The sequence below is a fragment of the Telopea speciosissima genome, chromosome 3 (assembly GCF_018873765.1).
Source record: "Telopea speciosissima isolate NSW1024214 ecotype Mountain lineage chromosome 3, Tspe_v1, whole genome shotgun sequence".
In the NCBI taxonomy this organism is placed as follows: Eukaryota; Viridiplantae; Streptophyta; class Magnoliopsida; order Proteales; family Proteaceae; genus Telopea; species Telopea speciosissima.
In genome coordinates, this window is record NC_057918.1 from 3,622,953 (window position 1) to 3,647,102 (window position 24,150).

The 24,150-nt window shown below is 38.9% G+C and overlaps 1 protein-coding gene across 2 annotated transcripts; it reads left to right on the forward strand.

The window, feature by feature from the left end:
* The first annotated feature begins 1,277 nt into the window (after positions 1-1,277).
* Positions 1,278-24,066, forward strand: LOC122654596 (mannosyl-oligosaccharide glucosidase GCS1). 2 transcript variants are annotated; one of them, XM_043848757.1, is made up of 22 exons: positions 1,279-1,696; positions 1,774-1,847; positions 2,291-2,542; positions 3,096-3,270; positions 7,216-7,302; positions 7,460-7,528; positions 7,634-7,730; positions 8,129-8,211; positions 14,209-14,316; positions 15,362-15,483; positions 15,683-15,790; positions 15,888-15,961; positions 18,037-18,162; positions 20,241-20,308; positions 21,675-21,824; positions 21,896-21,946; positions 22,176-22,232; positions 22,650-22,802; positions 22,917-23,008; positions 23,236-23,345; positions 23,490-23,553; positions 23,657-24,066. In XM_043848757.1, exons 1-22 carry the CDS (start codon positions 1,400-1,402, stop codon positions 23,817-23,819), a joined length of 2,580 nt encoding a protein of 859 aa, XP_043704692.1. In that variant the 5' UTR covers positions 1,279-1,399; the 3' UTR covers positions 23,820-24,066. The 2 variants fall into 2 exon arrangements, 1 of the variants encoding a protein (XP_043704692.1); XR_006331936.1 differs by lacking the exon at positions 23,657-24,066 and having other exon boundaries at positions 1,278-1,696; positions 22,895-23,008; positions 23,490-23,520.
* Positions 24,067-24,150: the final 84 nt, after the last annotated feature.

The window sequence follows — 24,150 nt, forward strand, 5'->3', positions numbered from 1 at the left end:
TTGTGAAACATGCAAAATTTCTGTTTGAGTTGAGCTAAAACAAATTTACAACCGAGGGAGCATCTTCGGAGAACTGGCAAGGTTTGACTAAGCTGTATGGTTGCACCTCTTGGTTTTCACTCCCTATGAACTAATTCCTTTGAAACTATTTTTTCTTTGTAAGCCTCAGGAATAGTTGAACTCACAACCTCTTTATTGTGCGGTGTTGGTCTTTGTTGAGCTACCCCTTGGGGTGCTTTCAAAATTTCTTGTTTGAACAAAGTAAAAAAGAATTCAATTTTCCTTAAATCATGATGCAGGACTTTAGATGTGTGTGGGAGGGTATTTTGGAAAACATATTAAAACCCTAGAGGGTTTGTGAACCCTAGGGTTTCAAAACGTGGGTTTCCTTAACCACGTGGTGTGGTCCAAGTAAAAAAGGCACGGGTGATTCCGAACCAAAAACTTCTTGTTTGAACAAGGTAAAAAAAGTCACATTTGAAAAAAGGGAAGTAGATCTCTGCTCGGGAGTATAGTGTGGCCTACACCAATACTCCCTTGTGCCCGTCTCTATCCTCCTAAAATAGGGACAAAAGTGTCTTTTCATATGGGGAGGAGAGAGATAGAGTCATCGGAGTATTGGCGTAGGCCACACTCCCGGGCAGAGATCGTTTTCCCTTGAAAAAAATAGGCTTTGGGTTCCATACTTTCATTTGTGATTTTATGGATTGTTTACTTAATTGTGCCACATGAAAGGGTGAATAAGCAATCCTGCGATGGAATAACCACCTGTCAAATTCAATCAATATCCTCCCATGTATTGATATGAACATCTTGATGGCTTGTGTATTCAGGATGTTTTGGGCTTTTCTTGCCCCCCTCTTGATGGCTCAAGTATCAACATGCATATGGTTAAGGGACCTTTGACTCTCTCGTCTATAAAAAGTTTAGTCGCAACCCTCTCACATCTCACCGTGGACCTCACATTCTCCTCAATAAAACACTAATGGGGTGCTGTTCTCTGCATGGTAGGGCAGCCTGCATCAGGCACATTGGAGTGGGCATAATGACCACCCTACCCTCCTCATAGCTGCGCATGTCCCTGGGCGCAGGCTGCACTGCGGCAGAGAGAACATTCTCCCAACACTATATTAGATGATTCGATTTCCTACCCCTCATCAGTGGAAAACTGCATTTTGACGTCATAGGGAAATTGATTTCAGTTCCCCTTCTCTTCACTTTAGCTCTTGATTTTATTACCCCCTTCCCCTTGCTGTATGCCAGTAGATCATTCAATTTCTACCCATGAGATGAATACGAGGAAAAGTTTTGGAAGAAGCTGTCCCTAAATTTGGTTTCAGTTTGTAACTAAGCTGTGAATTCGTGACATTATGGAACTCTGAAAGAGCAGTTTTCAGTAATGACTGGAAGCAGCAGAAGACCTGCACGGAGCAGGATTAAACCTACGGCAGACATTGGCAGTGACGACTATCCCAGTGATCGGAAATCGAATCAAAGAAGCCGAAATGATAGAAGTAGAGGTCACGATGCAATTCGTGTTATGGATATTAATCCCAAAACCCTACTATTGTTTGGTTCATTTGCGTTTCTAATCGTAATCTGCGTGATCTATTATTCTTTGAAACCCGTCAAGGAAGTTCAGAAACTACGGGTTATTACCCCATTTCCAGCTCCCAAAGTCATGGATCTTCCACAGGTCAGGAGATTCCTAAGATTTGATTCTTCCGAGTTCTCATCTGCCTTTCGAAAGTTTAATACGATGTAAGTATGCAGTTTCAAGGTGAGCACAAGGAGAGCTTGTACTGGGGAACTTACCGTCCACAAGTTTATCTAGGCATCCGCGCGAGGTAACGAGCTTCTACTCTTCTAGAATGTCTTCCATTTTATTTTATTTTAAATAATAATATATTTTTTCTTCAAATTTATGTCAATTTTCTTATTGATGGATTATTTCTCTGTATGGTACCCCATAGTTCTTCTATGTTATGAATATCTTTTAATCTTCAATTTTTTGAATTTACCTTTGTTGTTGAACTTATTAATATGGTTCTTGCAATCTGCCAGACATAAACCAAGTTTTTCATTGTTAAAACGATTATAACAGCTGTTATTTTATTATAGCTTCTTCTGTTGTTTCATCTTTTAATTATCTTTGTAAGTTATGGAAGATGTGTTGCACATTTTCTTCTGTTCAGTTAGCTTTCCCAACTCCAAGCTCCTAACTCCAAATAATTGAAATGTTCTCTCCCACCTCCCCCTCTCTGGGATAATACATTGTTGCTGATTGCAGGACTCCACAGTCGTTAATTGCCGGTTTGATGTGGATTGGTGTGAAAGATGGGAGCTATTTCATGCGGCATGTCTGTCAAGACTCTGATGAGCTTAGCACATATGGATGGACTCATCATAATGGACGAGATTATGGACATCAGGTGTTGATTGACCAAGGCATGACCTTGATGACAAGCTTCTTGAAAACCAAGGGGAGCAGAAGTGGCTATGGAGGAGATTGGGCAGTTCGTATCAATGTGCAAAATGAGAAGTAAAGCCTTTATCTGCCATAGCCATGTTTATTTTGTTGAATGCTTGTAGTTTGTTGAGCATTATTGAGTTGAGGAAATTCAAAAATTGTACTGGTTTCAAACTTATCTACAACTTCAAGAAATTGGTGTGTGAGTCCAATGGGTAAAGTATGCACCTCTAAGGTGTACTGGTGTAGTTTCTGTAGCTCCTTATTCACTGGTCAATCTTTTGGCCATTGTATCTGACTTTATGTGGAAGTATCAAATTTATTGGAGATTCATATGTTTTTTTTTTTTTTTGGGGGGGGGGGGGGAGTGCAGGTAATTTGCTTAAGAAATTTTTATTTCAGTAAAACATGAGATATTGAAGCTGTAGACACTATTCAGTAGTCATGGTTTCCCATTATTATCATTAGTATCATTGTTTAATTTTTATCAGGGTTTGGTTTATTAGTAACTATTTTCAATTTCACAGTGGCAATCCATATTGATTTTGGTGATGTATTTTAGGTTGGTAATATAAGTATTAAGGTTTTATGCCAAAATTCATTACTTATCTTTTACACTTTACAGATCTCAACTGGAAGAGGAAATGTGGAGAACTGCTCATCTTTTCTTCTATTTGGCTGATGAAGGAGGTAAGGCTCTAAGCATGGATAGGGAGAGATTGGGTATTCGTGATGGATCCCGTCTGACATTTGGATCACGTGAGGATGTTGGAGGCTGGGAGCTTCATTTAGTTTCTGCGGTACGGGAATAAAATCTTCTTGGCCAATAAATAGATAAATATATTTTTATATATGATGTATATATACTAATGTTGTTGAAACCATTGATTTTGGATCAAGAGTTCATGATAACAAGTTAGCAATGCATTGGCTGTGTGTGTGTAATGTAGGACTAGGTCACCAACAACCAACTAATAACCTATCCCACAATAGGATCACTAATACTGACAAACAGTTGATTACACACTGAGTCCTAGCAGCAGAAAAGTATGTAAGAGACCTACAGCAGGCTGGCTAATAAACTAGGTCTGTTGACACTTATGTTACCACAGGTCTGATACGAAGTAATGTCACTAAATACTCAACCACAGCAAGTTAAACCACTGCTGTCAGCAGAACAGAAGAGACTCATAAACCAGAAAATAGGATGATACATCAAAATAGCAACTATCCAACTCAGATGTGGAAACCCTTCCAGTCAAAGGTAGGAAACTTAGGAAGTACTAACTCTTCAAAGTTTCAGCCAATTCTAATGGCTGGATCATGAGTTATGAAGAACTTCAAAATTAGAAAGTAAAAGTTCAGAATTAGAAACTTAATACCTCAGGATGTTGCAACCACTGGATGGGCAAGAAATTATAGTCGAAGATAGCTTAGCACTAGGGGAATAATATACCAAAAGTTGGACTCAATCTACTAGTTGGATGTACTGAAAATCATTATGGAAGATTGCAGTCCAGAATAACCAGAACAGAAGTACTGTAAGAAAAATATTCTCTCTCCAATAGCAGTCCCTGTCAGTGGATTGATGTAACCTTCTCACACATACAACAGCAACAATAATGAAGGAGATGGCCACAAAATCCTCAGTTGATGAATATTGCAGATGCAGTAAAATAGTAACTAACAACACAGTGAAGGATAGAAGAGAAGAAGAGGAAGAAGAAAAGGGGGGTGGGAGAATATGACCAAGGCCTCTCATCTATGGCCTTGGTCACTCCCTCACTAACCTAGGTATCTCACCTAATCTCACTGTTTCTCACAGCCATGGCATACAGACCAGTTCCATTACAACTTCACAAAATCGTTGCTATTGGCACAATGACCCTTACAATATATAGGTGCTTGTAGCACTCTAACTGAAAATAGATAGCAAATAAAAGAGGCTCACACATATAGTGGGAGCCTTGTACAAGAAGAAACTTAAATAAAAGAAAAGGTAGATCTAAGAAACTGAGTTATACTCCTTTCATCAACTCTGGAAGCCAACTTGGTGATATGTTCACCAAAGCATTGTTTAGGCCTGCATTTCTTGATGGTTGTTCCAAGTTGGGCATGGGTGACATATATGCTCCAGCTTGAGGAGGGGATGTGAATAATGTTGTGTTTATGTACTACCGGTAGGGGTAGTTTGGGTATTTGGTTTAATGTATTGAGGTATACCTGTACTGGTTCATTATAACCAGGGGTATACTTGACCGTTTGCTTTATTTTCATATAAATATATATGTTTCTCATGGTAGGAGGAAGTTAGCATAACCATGAGCTCTTCTTTGCTTCTTCTCTCTTCTTATTCAAGCTTGTGCAGTGCTGATTTTTAGGGTTTTGATATTTTAACAGCACACATTGCAAGTGTTCTGATGTTCTTTGGTAGCTACAGCACATGCTCAATAGTCAGCAATTCATATGTGAAAATGTTCTGCACCCTATGGTTGTCTGAATTCAGTGGTCGAAAGTGTGCTCCCAGTGATAATCCTATATCCAACAAAGTGGTGTGAGCATAGATCCTAGTCCGAGTACCCATTTTAGAGATTTCTTTATGGAGTTTGGGACATTTATATCCTTATTGCTGAAGACTGGATAAAATGACCGATTAGTATGTGTGATAGCTACACTAGTCCTGAAATGGTGAGATCAATTGTCCACTGTGCCACCGTTCATTGGGTAGATCAAATCATCTGTTCCTGGATCCGATACTAGCTTTTCCCATTCAATAAAATGACTTGCTGATTCAAGATCTTCTTTTCCTCCTAAATCCACTCTAGACAGAATTGGGTTTTCGCCGGGCACCACTGCTCAAATGGGAGCTGTCCTACCGACAGTTGTAGTGGGACTTTCTTCTTCACGTTTCCTGTGTGCAACTCTAGTTGCCTTTCAAATTTCTTGAAGATCTTTCCTTACGGGTAGAATATTAAGTGCTTGCCTATTGCCTAGAATAGAAAATATTTATGGACGTTTGCTTTTGATGGATATCCATCGGTCCTGATCTCCTTTAGGGTGGGTGGGCCTTACTGTCTTTGAGACTTTTTGCATTGAATTCTTATCAGTCATTTTGGATGATCCTGACCTTTGTTACATTGTTCTGTTGCCACTACGAAGGAAAGTCTTGATTGGAATTTATAATAATTTTTAGCCTTTGTTTGGCAACAATCCTTCCAGCTAAAACTTGTTCAAATGCTGACAATCCGGTCCTCTTTTCTTCTCTAATGATAATTTCCTTGTAGATTACCATTTCCTCCGAGCTTGGGAGCAATGTCATGTGGTCTTTCCTCTTGTCGCAAGAAGCTTATAACAGGGATTTCTCCCTTGCTTCTGCTTTAATGTTTTCATTTCCCTTCCCTTTTTCAACATGCAGCTACAATTACTGTTGCTCCATTAAATCAATCTTTTGGTATTACCTACTCTTAAAATTTGGGGAGGCACTGTTGGTGGAGGGTCGGTAGGAAAGAAGTTGCAGGGGAGAGGGGAAATCGCAAAAAAAGAAGAAGAAGAAGAAGAGGGGGGGGGGGGGAGAAGAGTGCACACACACAGCCACATAGGCCACTCAAACCATAACTTAACTATTCCATTCTATTCAATCTCCCTCCAACGATGGGGAATTACATCAGATATAAAGAAATAAAAGACTCCTAAAAATAAGACAAACTCTCTAACTAGGAAACTAATTCAAATAAAAGGAAACTAGGAACAATTGAGAAACCAAATATCCTATGTAGCTAACTTCTAAAATAAACAGAATAAAATAAACTAAAAGGGCATTATTTCCCCAAATAACATAAATTCCTAAAATCCTAGGAGATCCAAAAACTCAAACTGGACCCGCTTCATCTTCGTCTGGATACCCAACTGGGTCTGGGTTGTTCCAAGGTAGTGTATCTGCATCAACTGTGGCAGTGAGTGCCTGTTTACCTGTCTTAGCATCCCTAGTTTGGAGGTAAGGGGAGGGATTTCTAAGAAAACTGGAAGGGTTAGGTAAGAGAGTCTTACCCTCCAGTTTTCCTGTTTATCCATCAAAATAGGGTAATTAAGTAACTTCATACTTATATTATATACATATACATGTATATTTATAAAGTAAACCCAAATACTCTTTAGTATGAAGCCCATTCCCCATAGCCCATTATAAATCTCCAATCCAAATGGTTGAAAGAGAGTTTTTGGGGCTTTACCTGCTGGGTAAGGGGATGCCTTGTCCTTACACCACTTAGAGGTAAGGGTAGGAGTGGGGTAAGGGTAAGGCCATTACCGGACTCTATCCCCCTACTCAAAATCCTTTGTTCTCTGGGTTCAAAGGGTTGCGAAATATCTTGGTTCCTTTTAGAATATTAGTGAAGGAGTCGGCACTAGAATATCTGTTGGAACAAGAATTATTTTATGTACTATGTGAAAACAGGTTTTGCTAGCTGTCCCCAATTGGGCAATTAGTTTGGTTAAGGTTTAGACGTTTAGTTGAGTTATAGTTCTCCTATGCAGAAGTTATCTGCAATTCCCATGTGCTGACTTCTGTAATAGTCCATGCTTCATGTTCCAGATTCTAGAATCTGGAATTGCTCCTTCTTACTTCCATGAAACTAAGATATCTGCATAGCACCAACCCTGTAATCATCCACAGTCAAATGTTTACTTGTGTTATTTTGGAATGCGAAGTTTGGACAAACTGATTAGATGTTTTCTCCTTTTTGCAGGATAACCTGGAAGTTCATTATTCTGGTTTTAGGACTCCGCACATGCACAATTTAACTGAACTTGTGCAGGGATCTCTGGGAGCCCATGTATGTATTTAACAATTTTAGTTACTTCTTTAATAGGTTAAAAAGTGCTTGGGCCTTATTTTCATTGCTTCCAGGGCTGATCTCTAATCTTATTGTTTATTGGAATTTGTTTCTTTCAATTGCTAATGATGGTTTCTCTATTCATAAATTACCCCAGGCAAGAAGGGTGGGTCTTCTGCAGCTACCTGATGTATCTGATGATTCTCCAAACATTTTAGTTTTTCAGGCATGCGGTCTTATACTACCTCTCAAACTGTGTTACTTTTTTTGTGTCATTCTCATTCATTTCTTTTTCCTTATGGTTTAAACTGCTCTTCCTTCATAATTACAGATTTCTGGGAAGATTCCTTTTCAAACAGATATTGCTTTTGTATCTGGAACTGATATGGAGAGTTCAAGAGTTGGAGAACGTGTTAAAAGTCTCACAGGTCTGTTCTTTGGATATTGTATGTATCTCTCTTTATTTTTATTCTAAATAGGTTGTGTTTTGAGGAAAACAGGGAGTATTTGTGGATAGAATATAAACATGTTTTGCAGTATCCCAGATCCATCCCCCCTAAAAAAAGTTATAACAGTGAAACTTTGAAAGTAAATAACGAAATGATCTGCTTTCTTATATAATTCCCCGCAGCTGATGCATTAGTCTAGTCTCTTCTACTTTGAAGGATGCATTCAGAGTATCTTTACCTTTTCTGATTATGTGTTGGCTTCTTATCATCTCAATTCCAATCGTTTAAGGATGTTACCAATGGCTTTTGAGCACTATGTTCTCAATTTTTGTTAGTTTAAGAATTTAGATGTTTCCAATGGCTTTTTTGAATTTCAGGATCCCTGCTGACTAGTCAACTCAATGTAAAACAAAAAGATTTTGAAGAAAAATACAGGAGGTGCTTTAATCTAACTGAAAAGGTATCCATCTGTTGCAAATTTTCAACATGATCTATGCTTTGTTTGACTTTTAATTTTTATCTTACTAGCTGTGTGGCATGTGCTCTATCTTCCATATTTTCACTGGCAATAACATGTCGTGGTTATGTTACTAATGTGCCCGAATAAGTTGGTAAAGCCACATTTATTTTCCACAGGAGGTGTTTTTACTACTTCAGTTGGAAGTGGGTTACCACTACCATGAAATAGTGGGATTACTTATTGGGATACCCTCAGCATTTGGGTAAAGTACATTTATAGGGTCTTGTAAGTTGTATCTTGTTTGCACTTTCTGGAATCTTATGAAGATTGGTGTAAATTTTGGCAGCAACAAGCATTTAATCGCTACCTAATGCAGAAATTGGAATCCCCTAAACCTAAGTAGGATGTGAGTTACAGAAATCTGTTAGAAAATGGACAGTACTGCTGCTTAGAGGACAGGTTTCAGAGACACAGAACAGTTGTAGAACTGAAAGGGGGTTTGGAAACCGAAATAGGAATCAAGGTCTCATGGGACTGGACAGTAAATTGGAAGAAAAAGACAGATTTCAGAAAGTAACTGAAAATCTGGGAAACAGAGTAAGAGAACTAGAAGCTAGAAACAGAGCATAAGGATTGGAAAACAGAGTATGAATAAAAAAATTATAATTCATGCTCTTGTTTGCTGTTTGCTACCCACAGTATATGCTCGTGAGAGAAACCCATTACAATGATAGCCTATTGGACCATAAGCCCAATATATGTATGACCCATCCCAAGGCTTATTTTGTCTAAAATAAGTCCTTTTTTGTGATTTGCTTGCTGCACTACCACACATGTTCACAAGCTCGAAAGGTACTAAGAAACATGAAACGAGATAGATATACCTGAATTGGATGCAAGTTTCAACTTCTTATGTATATATTAGAAGGGCATTAGTGTATCGACAAAGCTAAAACAGATGCTGATACATAGATAAGCTAGTATGCTATTCTCACTACTTGATTGAACAATTTTGAAATTAGCTTCTGTGATGTATGACGTGGTCATTAATATACAACAACAACAACAACAACAACAACAACAACAACAAACTCAGCCTTATCCCAACTTAATGGGGTTGGCTACATGGATCCAAAAAAAAAAAAAAGGGAAAAGAGGGTTGGGAAATGAGATGAGAAGTGAAAAATGTACAATGACAGATGACGATGGGAATAAGAGAAAAGTGAAATATAAAAGTGACAAATAAAGTAAGAGGAAAGAGGCACAGCCCAGCAAGTCAGAAGAATCTCACCTAGATAGGGTCTACTAAATGGATCCTTGCCCTCCAATAGGCTCTATCCGAGGTCATACATGATACAAGACCTAGAATATGCTGCATGTCCTTCCTCGCAACTTCTCCAATGGTCATTTTAGGTCTGCCCCTCGCTCTTTTAGCTCCTTCAATTGGAATCATATCACTCCTTCTTACTGGGACGTGGTCATTTAATATGATCCCAATAATACATTGATACCATTGACTGGTAGGAAGTTGACTTCTTTGACTGTTTTGCCATTTTGCTAGAGAAATGTGAGTTGGTCCATTTATGTTTTTATTTATCTGACACTAGGTCAGCTGATATTTACCTAAGGCTATCTTTAGTATCATTTATGTTTTTGTTTATCCGACATATTTTCATTTTTGCAGGTGTTTGGTTTGGTATCATTTATGGACCTTTTTTTCTACAACAACAACAACTCAGCCTTATCCCAATTAGATGGGGTTGGCCACATGGATCCCAGAAAAACATAAAGTTAAAAAATTTAAATATGAACGGAAGGAGCACAAAATAAAGACAATAACTCTAGGTCATCGACCCAACTTAGCAACGAACTGCATCATAACTGCTATGGACCTAATTTCTATTTAAAATAAATTAAAATAACATAAAAACCATAATAGGTTCAAGGTCCATTTATGTATTATGGCCAAAAATAGTTTTTTTCCATTTATGTGGTCAACTTTAATGAGCACATGTTCATAAGTCCCAAAATGGAGGGTAAAAGCTTCATTTGCTTCGGTTATAAGCAAAGCAAGCCCCTGCGCACCATCCTTGCACCCACATATCGAGGCTCGTGGTAGTTTGCTTCAAATCAGGGGAAGAAAGGTGGTGCAGTGAAAACCACCTTGCTTTCCGATATGAAGGCGAGATGACGCTCAGCCGCCCAGGGTGGTTGCCATAGATTCTTGCAGTGGGATGATCAAGCAATTTTTCTAAGATACACTCTGAGCATGGTGGGATGATCAAGCAATCAGGCCATTTAATGACCTTGGTGAGTGAGCTTGAAGGGGTACAACAGCCAACAGTCTGCCTCAACATTAAATTCCCCTTTCTCAAAATGGGAGGCTGCAAAGGAGTCTTCTAAAAATTTACAGAGCCTATTCTCAAGTTGGTTTGCATGGTAGGGTGGGACGGGATTGAAGGGGAGGGCAGGCAAGCAGGGGGTGGGGTGGGGTGGGGTTGCGGGGTAGGGTGGGGGGTAATGGGAGGAACATAGGGTAGGATGGGGTGGGGCTGCAGGGCTGGGCGGTAGCAGGGTTGCAGGGAAGGGGCGGGGTGAGGGCGGTTACCTTCTAAATTGATCTCCGAAATTTCAGGGGAAGGGGTTAGGGAGATTGCGAACTTGTTCTCCCTCAAGTTGCAGCCGGTCTGAGGGTTTCTAATGAGCATCGTCTCATGGAGGGGAGCGGGTGGCGTGGGTTTTAGAAGGGAACAGATTGTAGAGTTGCAGGGGGTTAGGAGGAAGAACGGGGGTGGGGGGTGGGGTTGCAGGGGGTTTGATGATGACGTCTGGGCCAATAGGGAAGGAGGTGACATTGAAGCCGTCAATCTTGCAAAATAAAGAAATAGAAAATGTTACGGTTTTGAATTTACGATTTGGGAAGGAAGATGGGTGAAGAGGGCATGATGCAGATTCATCACCAAATAGAGCTTGTTTCATTAGGAATAAGTCTAGGGTTGAGTTACATACATGTTGGGCCTTTGATCCCATGGGTTTCTAATGTAATAAACCACTTTTATGGGCCTAAAATATGGGTATATAGGTTGCATACGGGATTAGCCCAATACTTAGTTTATTTTTATGTTTTTTTAATTGAACCGGTTCAAATTGGTTGCATCCAATTGGTTCAATTTAAGTGATCATGTGAATTGGTTAAGTGGTCATGTGATGTAAGTTGGGCTGGATTAGGACTCTATAAGTCCAGCCATGTTTTGAGTCTATTTCTTTTAGTATTTTAGTTTCCTAGTTGGTTTAAATTACCTAATAGGTTAGGGATAAGGTTAGGCCATTCTTTTTTAGTGTCTAAGTCTATTTTTGAGTCTTCTATATAAGTTTGTAAGGGAGGCCAGCATTAGATACGAATTTGATTAATAAAAACTCAGCTTTATGCTTGCTGCCTTTGTTGCTGCCTTTGCTCCATCGTGAGTGTGCCTTGTGAGTAATATCAAGGTTGCCTTGTGAGTAATATCAAGGTGAAGGGATTGGTGGATCTCCAATCGACTCCTTGCATCGGGAAGATCGGGAGGGCTGCTACTTATCTCCTTGCATCTTGTAGATCGGGAGACCCCATTGTTCATCTTCAAAGTTGCTACCGTTTGAATCTGAGATTTGATTTCAAACCTTCTTCTTCTAATCTGTCCAGCCATTCCCCTTCATTAGACCTAGTCCAAACGCCCCTCCATCCATCAAACCCTAACCTCCATTAAAACCCTACATCCAATTCTACCCTAAATTGCAGAATTTTAAAACCTTCCCAAACCCTAACTTCTTTATACCAAAATAACCCCCTAGACCTGCCCATTAATACCCTATAAATCCCTTTCCCAAAATCCACCCCTAAACCTTAGATCTCACAAACAGTCCATTTTCATAAGGCCTCTAACCCGAAACCCTAGATTTCCAAGTTCATCCAAATTGATCCAAACCTACACCAATAGACTCATAAAAACCTGCACATCATTACCAAATAAAACCCTAGCTCGAAACCCTAACCCTAACCCTCATTCTGCCCTAATTAGCCTAAGCTGTCCCAATCGGCCAGCCTTGTTAGGTGAACCCATTACCCTGGCTCCTAGTGGGATTACTCCTACCTAGGACTACATTAGGACATCTCTTCACCCACATAATTTAAACTATATATGGGCTTTCTTAGTTTGGGCCCATTTTTTCAAAAAACTATTCTGCACATGGGCATATCAAACCTATTTCTCATTCTATAATCAATTATGTCTAGTGGTTAACATACGATTTTTATGTTTTGATTGAAAATGATTTTCATGAATGATTTTTTATAAATAGGCCATAAACAAAAACAAAAATGATGCCAAAGATAGCCAATGCAAATGAGCTAATAATTACCATGTTAGTTATCTCTCTTAGCTGTGAATACTCATACTTTTCATGAAAGTTAATACAAAATCAAATTTGTACCCCTTATGACTATTTTTGTAATGCTGAAGTTATTATCTGGTTTAATGGCCTACCCACTTGATTTAACTTGGTTTATTGGTTTCTCATAATATAAGTCCTTTCTGAATGTGATTGTAGGCATTATTTCTGAAGGTTGTGCTTAGTTTGGACTTTGGAAGTACCTGTGGGGATGTTTACTCACATACTGGCTCCCAAATGTCAGTTCTCAAATGATGAAGAAAGGGAGACAAGCAAAGCATAACAACAGCCAAATGAATCCTTATGATATGGGATTCTAGGAGAATTTACATTTCTGAGGGGCTGAGTGTATGGGAAAACATAATTAAAATTTGTGAAGATTTTGTTACATGAATGAAATATATGGTGGGAAATGGTGAGATGGTGGGGCGCTTTGGGAGAATGAATTTGCTAAAATGAGGGAATTTGAAAGATCTTTGATAAAGGATGTATCGACTGGCTATAGAAGCAAGCAATTAATGCTTCTCGATTTTAAACTGAGAGGTGTGAAATCTTTTGTTTAGAAGGGAGCTCTAGAAAACAAGGTACTAAAACTCGGGTCTCGGTACCAACTCGGCTCTTGGAAAAACCGAGACGAGTCGAGATCTCGCCGAGTTGGTGCATTTTTTTTTCCAACTCGAAGCCTCAACTTTGGGTCAACCCGAGATCCGAGATCTCACCGAGATATGTCGAGTTAGGTAAGGTATTTAAGTGGTAGGTGGGTTAAAAAAAAGGGTCGAAACCGAGATCCAAATTGAGATCCGAGATATTGCACTTTTGAGACTCGCAGGCAGTCTCGTCTCGGCTTTTCCAAAAACTGAGAAACTCGGCAAGATCTCGGCGAGTTTTCGGCGAGATCTCGCGAGTTCTCGAACTATGCTAGAAAAGAACTCGAGGAATCTCCTTTAAGCCTATACTATGTACTGCTTGCTGTTCCTATTCTTTTGCCAAAGTATTCCTAAATTCCTTTTTGTTTTAAGATCCTGCTTCAGTTTAGGACTGCTCCTTGCATTAGACCTGGCTAGCTGATAGATTATCCCTAATTGATTTGGTAGATAAGCATTCTTTATTTTCTTTCTTGTTTCTCCTCGAATGATTTGTTGTTTCTCAGCTTTTATGGGCTTTATTTTGCATTCTTTTCTGTATATTACCTATACTTAAATTGTCTTGATGGTTATATTAGCAGAAAAGTTGTACCTTGTACGTATGTGTGGAGAAGCAAGGTTTAAGAATAAACCAAATCATTGTCAACTAATACTCGAAGCAAATTTTGAAGTCTGGTTGTATATGTACAAAAGTGCCCATTTCACATCGTATCTTGCTGCATATTTGCTCCTCTCCCCTGTATTTTTGTGGGACAGTCATTTTCTATCTGTTTTTTTATGATGCCTTGAGATAAATGCAGATAAGGGCCACATGGTATTTTTGAACATATACAACCAGACAGCGCTATACTAAGACTGGAAATCCTGTTGATTGCTTATTCATTATTTGTTAATAGTCCTGAGATCATTCTATTGTTACCCACAGGTTGATTCTGAATCAATGATTGTTGGTATGGCTGCTATTGGGAATCTTTTGGGTGGCATGGGCTACTTTTATGGTCAGTCAAAAATTGCTCTTCCGAGAGATCTTAGTGTGAGTAATGAAGTTCCATTATCTATTTGATTTTAAGTTTAACTTGAAGTTGCATATCACTGTATTGGATGCAGCTGTCCAAAGAATTTATGCTTAAAATACTATATGCATTCTTGAGAAATTTTGTTTCCCGAATATCAAAATCTGAATGGTGAGAACTACCACTTCAGAAGGGCGTAACCAATGCATGAGGTCCCGCCACTGCAGGGTCTGGGGAGGGTCATAATGTATGCAGCCTTACCCCGCTTTGCGGAGAGTCTGTTTCCCGACTCGAACCTGCGATCTCTAGGTCACAATGGAGCAACCTTACTGTTGTGCCATGGTCCGCCCTTTCATTCTTATTTATTCTTCAAATTTAGTAGTTTTCTCAAACATGATTCTGTTAACTTATTATACCTTCTGTAAGTCGAATTCCTACTATAGTTAAATCAACAGTTACCTTTTTCTCTTTCCTATTTGGGGGGGGGGGGGGGTGCACATATTTTCTTATTTTAAACAAAAGTTTTCCAATGTCTACCCTGGAATGTTTGGTGTCAGTTGGAGGACCAAGTCTAAACTGAAGTTTAAGACCTTTATGAACTATTCCTTGGTTGCATCAGAACATTATGCTATTATTCATCATATCTCTAATGTTGGGCCTTGTGAGGGTCACAGATTGGAATGGCTGTCAGCGCTTCCTCTCATGGTCATACAGTTGAGAGAGAGCTCAAATGGAATTCCCAAAGGGAAAATTCCACGGGTTGTTGAGAGAGGGCTTAATTCTCGAAGTACTTCCAAATGTCCTGTTTTTTTTGTTTTTGTTTTTTTGGGATAGATTACTTCCCAAATTTCAATTTATATGCACATGGTAGCAGTTACATGTTTTGAGTTTGGAACTTTGTCATTCTTTTGATCACTAATAATGCTCCATTAGTTTACCTTTCGGCAATTGTCTATATGATTTCTACTTGCCTGATAGGACTCATTGTTATTTGATAATTATTGATCAACCTTCATCAATGTGCTTTGGCACCTTAAAACCATATGTAGAGTTTCTTTCTTGCAGCTTAAAAATGGTGATAAATTTGTTCTATATTGGCCGGGGGAGCTTTACACTGCTGTTCCCAGCCGACCTTTCTTCCCAAGGGGATTTTTGTGGGATGAAGGTTTTCATCAACTTCTAATCTGGTAAATCACCTGCCATTAGATTCACATGACATTGTGTTGTTCATTCATTTTCATCCTCTTGCATAACTGTTTTGGTTGTGCGTGTGATCTCATGAACAGATTTATATATGTTCTTTACATTGGAAGTTTACCACTAATATTGTCAGTCTGTTTGAATAAATACTTTTTTGTGCTTTGTGAATCTTTTTACCTTGAATAGGCGCTGGGATATTCGTATTTGCTTGGACATTATTGGGCACTGGCTAGACCTAATGAATATTGATGGATGGATCCCCCGTGAACAAATTTTGGGTGCTGAAGCTTTAAGGTGATCTAAATATTCATGCAATAAGTTTGTTTCTAAAGATCAAAATTTCACTTCTTATATATGTACTAATTTGTTTGATCTTCTGTAATATGTGCAGTAAAGTTCCCAAAGAATTCGTTCCTCAGCACCCAACAAATGGAAATCCACCAACTTTATTTCTGGTTTTACGAGGTAAGATTTTTCCCTTTCCAATATATTGCTACATTTATAGTTTAATTAAGGCTCCGCTTGTTTTTGCGTAAAATATTACCTGAAAAATTTTGCGCGGCAAATTTTATTTCATAAATGTAAAATTTTACATGTTGAAATTTTTTCTAATGTTTGTTTCCATAAAAAACAAGCATTGGAACACTTTTCAACATTTAAAATTTTTTGAAGTGAAAAATTTCAAGTAAAATTTAAGATTTTTCCCTTTCCAATATATTGCTACATTTATAGTTTAATTAAGGCTCCGTTTGTTTTTGCGTAAAATTTTACCTGAAAAATTTTGGTGAAATTTTGTGCGGCAAATTTTATTTCATAAAGGTAAAATTTTACATGTTGAAAATTTTTCTAATGTTTGTTTCCACAAAAACAAGCATTGGAACACTTTTCAACATTCAAGTAAAATTTTACTGCCAGGTAAAATTTTACGCAGAAGCAAACGGAGCCTTGTAAAGGAAATTAGCCACCTTCGTTAAGTGGGGATTTTTGTTATGCTTGTGATGATCTTCCTCCAGTCTCAAATTATATATCCTGTTCTTAAATCTTGGAATGCATCCACTATAGACACCAGATCGCAGCTTTGATCAAGACAATATTCACAGTGGACTGGGGAGATCTTCTGCTGTCTTTCAAGATACCAAGATTATATTCCTATGTGCTTGAAATGACTTCTAGCTAGTACCTCCACTTAAGTTTGCTCCTTTCACTGAATGAAGAGAGTGCCAATACTACTGAAAGTTAGAGGACAGTAAGGGTACACTTTGTAGAAATGAAGACACAGAATGTGTAGCTAGTTTTCATTTTCAATAGAGGATGAGGTGGTTAAACAACTCCTATCCATAATGTACTTCTGAACAGGGGGAAGAACAGTTGAAGAATAACTAGAAACCCAACCCCACCCCCTTCGATTCATTCCAGAACACTCGATACTTGGCCAATGAACTTCAGAATTTAGGATGACTTGTCCACTTTTAGTCCTCGTAGGATCAATAATAGAAACCCAATATAGCAAACAATAGTTTAATAGTAACTGACGTATAGAATCAGAACCTTGCTAGAATAGCAAACTCAGGTTAAAACTCAATTCGGATCTCCTAGCTCAGTCAGTCTTTCCACTTCAAATTCTACAGTGTGGGTACACCCTAGGGTAGAGATCCAACCCACAAAGTCTCAGGCTGATCCAAGGAGAAAGGCTGCGGTGTAAGAATTTCTTCTCAGCCCAACACTTAATGCCAGAAACAGAGCACGGTAATGTTTGCAGTGTGTCTAAATACAGTGGTTGTGTATCAACCTGTATCTATTGATTGATATGGGATAATACAGTTTGATACATAAGCCCTTTTTTTATTATTATTTTTCCATGCTTTAATTGTGTATTGTATTGAGAGGCCAAAATTCGATACATATCGTATACAGCCGATATGTTGATACTTAATACCTCGGGTGATACAGCACACTAGGGACAACATGAGAAAATCGGCCAGAAAGCCAGCTCCGAATCTCATGTACAATTTGAAGTCTGAAAACTTGGCTTCTCATTGGGCTTGTGAGCTACCTTATAAAATCAAAATCTTACATAGACAGATTGTTCACAAGCAGCGAGGAGACATAATTTTCAAAACCAAGAAAAATGTGTAAAAGCCTTTTCTCTTGTTGATTTGTGACTTAAGAGCCCTTCATTTTCATCATCAGAATGGCCTATGCTTTCCTAAGCTCTATGAAAGCAACTTCGTGGATCATAGCATTTCCCTCTACTAAGGTTATATTGTCTGCTGAAAACATTTTCTTTGCTATTTTGTCAGCAACTTTATTAACCAAGTAACAGTTTCCTATCTATCATGTGCCCTTTTTTTTTTTTTTGCTTTGCTCTTTTTGCTTTATGAACAATTTCTGTTCAAATATTTGAATTTTTTTCTTGTGTGATACTGCACATGTTTCCATATCTTGAGAAATAATATTCATATGCTGAAAAAGGAGTAGCAAGTGTACTTTATTTTGATGAATGAATCCCAATATTAGTATCAAAAGTTTGTTCCTTGCAGATATTGTTCGTGGCATGAAAGGAAACAAGTTCACTACCACTGAAAGCAATGAAATCTCTTCTTTCTTAGAGAGGGCTTTTGTTCGCCTTGAAGCTTGGTTCCAATGGTTCAATACTACGCAATCAGGTAAGTTGGATATTCTTTTTCTTCATATAGAAGTTATATGGGGTGTCACTATGCTTATAAAGATTATTGGCAAATTTTCTACGTCTCAAAGGAGTTTTAAGATTGATGCGAAACAGTGGAAGCCGGGCCAAAAATACCCTAGTGGGTTCGCTGTGGGTCCACCCGGATACTGCATAACCCAAATAACAAGTAGATGGCTCTGTAATTTACTGAATGCCAAGCTAATCAAAGAAAGGAACAAAATAGGCACTACTCGTGGCTGTCAGCAGAGTTATGTAGGAGGGGCAATTCTGGAAAAATAATAAGAAGAATGGGAAACAGAATAACTAAAGGACTAGAGGGCAATTATGTAAATCTAGTTCAATGACAGTTCAATAGTACCACTCTTAGTGGACAGGGCCTACTTGTCATTATGATGAACAGTACCCTTTTTCTCCACAACATAACAGCACTCTCAAGGCAAACTAACCCCTTTGCATGGGAGAGAAATCACCTTTCAAGAGTTTGATCAGCCTGGAATTTCTGTTACAAGATTGCAATGCCCAAGTCTATCAAATCCAGCAAGAAATGAACTCCAAAAATCTGCTCATGATCGACAGGTTAAGATCTGAAATCAAGGACTGAAGGTAAAATCCAGATTCAAATCTCCCATCAACAATGACCTTTGGATGTGAGCTCCTGGGATTGAAGTCGCCCCTGGATGGTAAATATAATCCCTGAGCTTGCGAATGAACAGAGGGAATTCCAATTGATTTGCAAGGGTCTGACAGTACCGCTGAACAGGGTACCATGGATATAGGGGTGAAGGAACTCAGGGAAAAAAAAGACGTTAGAAGAGAGAAGGAAGCATAAGAAGAAGTGAAGGGAGGAGAAGGTCTTGCAGGGAAGATTGTGGAGAGAGAATAGAAACGAGAGAGGGGGAAAGGATGTATGCCAACAGAAAGCTCACACGATACATCAACTCTGCTAATCTCTAACTCAGTCAATTTCATTCTATATTCTTATATGAATATAAAGAAAAACTACTGACATAACATAGATACCCAACAAAAAAATGGAAACTAAACAACCTCAGGATTACCTTAAACTAGGCAATGTCTCAAATGAAGAAACTACCAAAAGAACTCCTACATAATCTACCCATCCAAATAAAATGAAGGGAAAATGATGTACACACTAGCGATGCATATTGGAATCTTATACACGAGCACATTATTGACCATGAGATTGGATGAGAAGTATCTCAGTCGTTTGATTCAGCACCGCTGCATCACCCCACGATATACTGCTGCTGCATCGCCCCCTCTGCAACTTGCGGTCGTGAGCTCCCCGCCTCCCTTTCTCTGAATTTCTGTCCCCCACTACCCTACACCCACAATCACCCTCTTGTCATGCCTTGTTAGCTTTGCAGCCTCCCTACCGTGAGCCCGTCACCGTGTCCTGGTCTCCCAACCTCTCCGCAACTCCCGCCCCACCCGCCTCTGTAAATCCCACCCCTGCCCTACCACCCTTTGCAACTCCTACCCAACCGCTTTTGCAACCACCCCCACCTCCTCCGCGACTCCCATCCCCAACCCCTCTGCATCCACTGCTCCCAACCACCTCTGCAATCCCACTCCGCAACCCTTGCCCCCACCTTGCAGCCACTGCTCTGCCCTCTCCTCCTGACATCTCCCCGTTGGATTGCTAAGAGGTATGGTGGCTACAAAAAATTCGATTCCTGAATGGCTGCTGCGAGGGGTGGAGCTCAGAACTTTGAGAGAGAACCTCATACTGTTGCCGGTAAGACTGAGACATCAATATCTACATTTGGAAATAAAATAAATTATTCAATTTCCAGGAACCCAATTAGGTAATGAAAGTCTGGAATGGACAAAAACAGAAATAGGAGTGTCCTTGTGACATAGAATGTAAGTTAGTATTGGATTAAAAATTAAATATTGGTTGGAGTCTTTGTGGTCTCAAGTTTTCTGATGACATTTTGTCTTTCTCATCTGTTATTGTTCTAGTCCTCTGGTTGATCGAGTATGATATCTCAAGATTGTTTTCCCTTACATTCTGAATGTTTTAATTGCTAGGAAAGGATACTAGCAGCTTTTATTGGCATGGGAGAGATAAACAAACAACTCGTGAACTAAATGCAAAGGTTCTGTCTTAAAATCTTCCTGATATCCAAAGCCATTAACTGGTGTCCCCCCCCCCCCCCCCGGTGCAATTGTGATTGTGCAGTTTGTTCACTGTAGTCATTCAGGGTTTTACAAATTGGTAAGTTCGTGAGTCCACTATAATTGGTTGAAAACATCAAGCAAGTAAGTGGTGGTTTCAAAGTTTGGAAATTCATCACTTAAAATGACTTGGTATTTGTAATGTAGTTCATTATATAATTTCTTGACTTCTGTTGGTAGACTGCAGTCCAGATTAACAAGGATATGGAAGAAATTAAATTCCAAGTATTGAACAGTAATTTACCTCTACCATGATACTGGGAAAATTGTATCTTATGGTAGGAGAAAGCTTAGATTGGACTAAAGATGATTGAGCATACCCATCATACTTGTAAATGGATGTGCTTGCTCTAATTGTCTTGAGATTGGGCTTGCTAGTTTACTATATTTATCATAAGATCAACTGACCAGACATCTTTGGCTTCTCTCCCTCAACAAGCTGATTTTTGGCCTCTTCTTTCTTTGATCTCTTATCACTGCAGCCTTCCCAAAGCCCTTCCCTCTGCCCTGCCCCACTTTTCTCTCACTTTCTATTGTGCCCTTGGATTAAAGTTCTAGTTCTCTGTGGATTGTTTTTCCGTTAAGCTAATATCTGAGGCCAAAGTCTAGGATGGATGATCCCGTCTGCTGTCTTGTGCTGTGTCTGGATGATGAATGATCCAGGCTGCTGTCTTGTGCTGTGTCTGGATGATGGATGATCCCGGCTGCTGTCTTGTGGTGTATTTGGATGGAAAGAAACCATTAGGGTATTTTAGAGCTACTGCTAAGGTGGCTTATGAGTTCAAATAGTTGATTATTTTCTGGGCCTCAATTTGTTAAGGCGTTTAAGTGGCATATTTTTATTAACTGGTATGGTTTTCTTGGGTGGGCCTTATCATTGTTAGGGGCCTTGTAATAAGGCCATGGTGTACATCCTCTGTTTGGAATCTCATTGCCCATCTAAACCTCTGTTTGTATGCATCAATGTTTTTATCCATGTTGCAATGCAAGACTTCATTATATTGTGATAGAACGTCCAGTAAAAGAATTTTTTCTATGAAGTAAATAATGAAATGAAGGTTCTTGTTTGACAATTTGAGCACTATCCATCTGGTGCAAGCATTAAACGCCTGATGGGGAATGTTCGTTTGTCAATAAGATGGACTGTTGGCATTCAATTTGAGCATCCTGCCACTCTTTTTTTTTCTTGTCCATTTAAATCATTCCATATCTGAATTCTTACCTCACTATGGGCTGTCACATATATGAAGCATGTTGTAATATTGGCTTTCACACTGGCATTTCCAGTCTCTGTCATCTGGTCTGGATGATTATCCACGTGCATCACACCCAAGTGAAGATGAGCGCCACTTGGATCTAAGATGTTGGATGTTTCTTGCGGCAGATTGCATGAGTTCCATGGCAGAACTACTTGAAAAGAAAAATGATTTTGGAAAGGTATAATATGAACACATCTTTTAAGTTTCAAGATTTGATCTGTTGGAATATGAGCTTTACACTTAATGCAGGGCTACCATTCAATGGCTCAATTGCTCTCAGACTTCGACATTCTGAATCAGGTATATTCAATTTTGTTATGCTCTAGCATTAGTGTTAAATTAAGTTGTTTATAGTATCACTGTTATAGAGTTATTTGTAGATTTTGTTCACATCATTTTTTATTCAAAATGTTGTAAAAATTAGAATCCTTTTAGGTAAAACAGAAAGCAGGTTCACCAAATTACTCCTATAATTAAGCTTTATTTTATTTTTTTCATTTTATATTAAATGTCTCGACTGTTTTCACAGATGCACCTTGATGATGTTTTGGGGGCATATTTTGATTTTGGAAATCACACAGAGAAGGTATGATTACTTTATGTGTCCCATTCAGAAAATTTACTTGTGTACAGATTCTTTTCTCAATATCTAGATGCCATTTCCATAGAGTGGCCATATTCGAAACATACTGAACTCTATGAATCAAGTAAACTGCAACGTGACAAGAAAATATCTTAATATCTTGCACTGAGTTTCATGTTTTGCAATTGGTTCGGGGACATTCCTTGCTGACCTGTTCATGGATTAAAATGATAGTTAGCAAGGAGCTCCTTTTTCTGCCGGTCTGTTTTTTTAATTCCTTGCCAGTTGTTGATTGAGCTTTCAGTCCATCTTTTGTTTTATCGTCAAGCTAATGTATGAGAGATTGACTAGACATAATATGTTCCAAGAAGCTCCTTTAGGATACGAAAAACACTGAAGCCTAACTTAAATAATTTTTAGGTTCGCTTGAGGTGGCAAGAAACAAATCCATCAGGTGGCAGTTATGCAAGTCGAGAGCTTGTTCGTGAGGTTTTAGAAAAGCCACTGTTGAGACTTGTTCCTCATATCGGTTATGTCAGCCTATTCCCATTTATGATGAGGATTATTCCACCAGTAAGTTTCATTATAGACTCTCGTCTGTTGTATAAAATAAAAATGTTAATACATATTTTAGTTATTTATGTGCTTCCTAGATTTTCTTACAGCATGGAGATTTGAATCATTCAGGAATCATGGATCTTGGAAAAACAACTCGACCTCATTTCCAATCGGAGCACTTTATGGACAGATTATGGACTCCGTTCACTAGCCAAAACAAGGTAGTCTTACAGCTTTAATTTTCTGTATGACAATCTATAGTTGTTCGTTTATGTGAGACTCATCTATTATTCTGCTTTAAGCCATATTTTGAATTGATCCTGAGCAAACTGACTTTCTAAGGAGATCTGACCAAATTTATCCAATCCATTGCTCTTGTTCTGGTTTTAAAGCTATGCTTGTAGATTGTTAATGAAAATGTTTGATAGTCTTGTGTTTCGTGCTGCAGTTCATTGTACATGAAGCGCAACACGGAGCATGATCCTCCTTATTGGAGAGGGCCCATTTGGATGAACATGAATTATATGATTCTTTCAGCACTCCACCATTACTCCTCAGGTTTATATTTAAAGTTGAAAATTTTACTTGAGAAGACATTGTTCCCCACCACTTGCCACCTCATGAGAAAGGGCCAGGGGGGGGGGGTGAGGTGGAATCAAAACTGTTACTTATCCGATAACCTTTATTGCTTATGCACTGCAGAGGATGGACCCTACAGAGTTAGAGCCAGGACAGTATACAAGGAGTTGAGGGAAACTTTGATCAGGTAAGCTTATACTGCCAGCCTGAGTGCTGTTTAGTTGAAGCTATATTTGGATTTTCCTTATCCAGTTAAACTCATCATCCTCATGCTTCTCTTTTGGTGGCAGGAATGTTGTAAAAAACTATTTTCAGACTGGTTTCTTGTGGGAACAATACGACCAGAAGAAGGGAAAGGGGAAAGGTGCACACCCATTTACGGGCTGGACCTCACTTATTGTTCTGGTCATGGGGGAAGCATTTAGTGAAGATCTAAGCCATTCTATTCAATGAGATTTCCCTTGCGATCAGATGAATTGCGCACTGTTGATGTGGAGGGCCTGTACTTATTTCCAGGATGTGCTAAGTGTTACTGTACTAAATAACACTACATAGCTGGTGAGAATTTATTTGATCTTCGAATCTTTTTGGATGAGACCAGAAACCAGTTCATCAAGTCGCAACAACTAATGATAGTCCAATTTTTGCCAGAGAACTTGGACGTCCGAATGTCATGTTTGATGTAGTCTATACTCAAAATGACGACAACAACAACCCAGCCTTATCCCAACTAAATGGGTTGGGATACGTGGATACTTGCCCTCCAATCAGCTCTATACTCAAA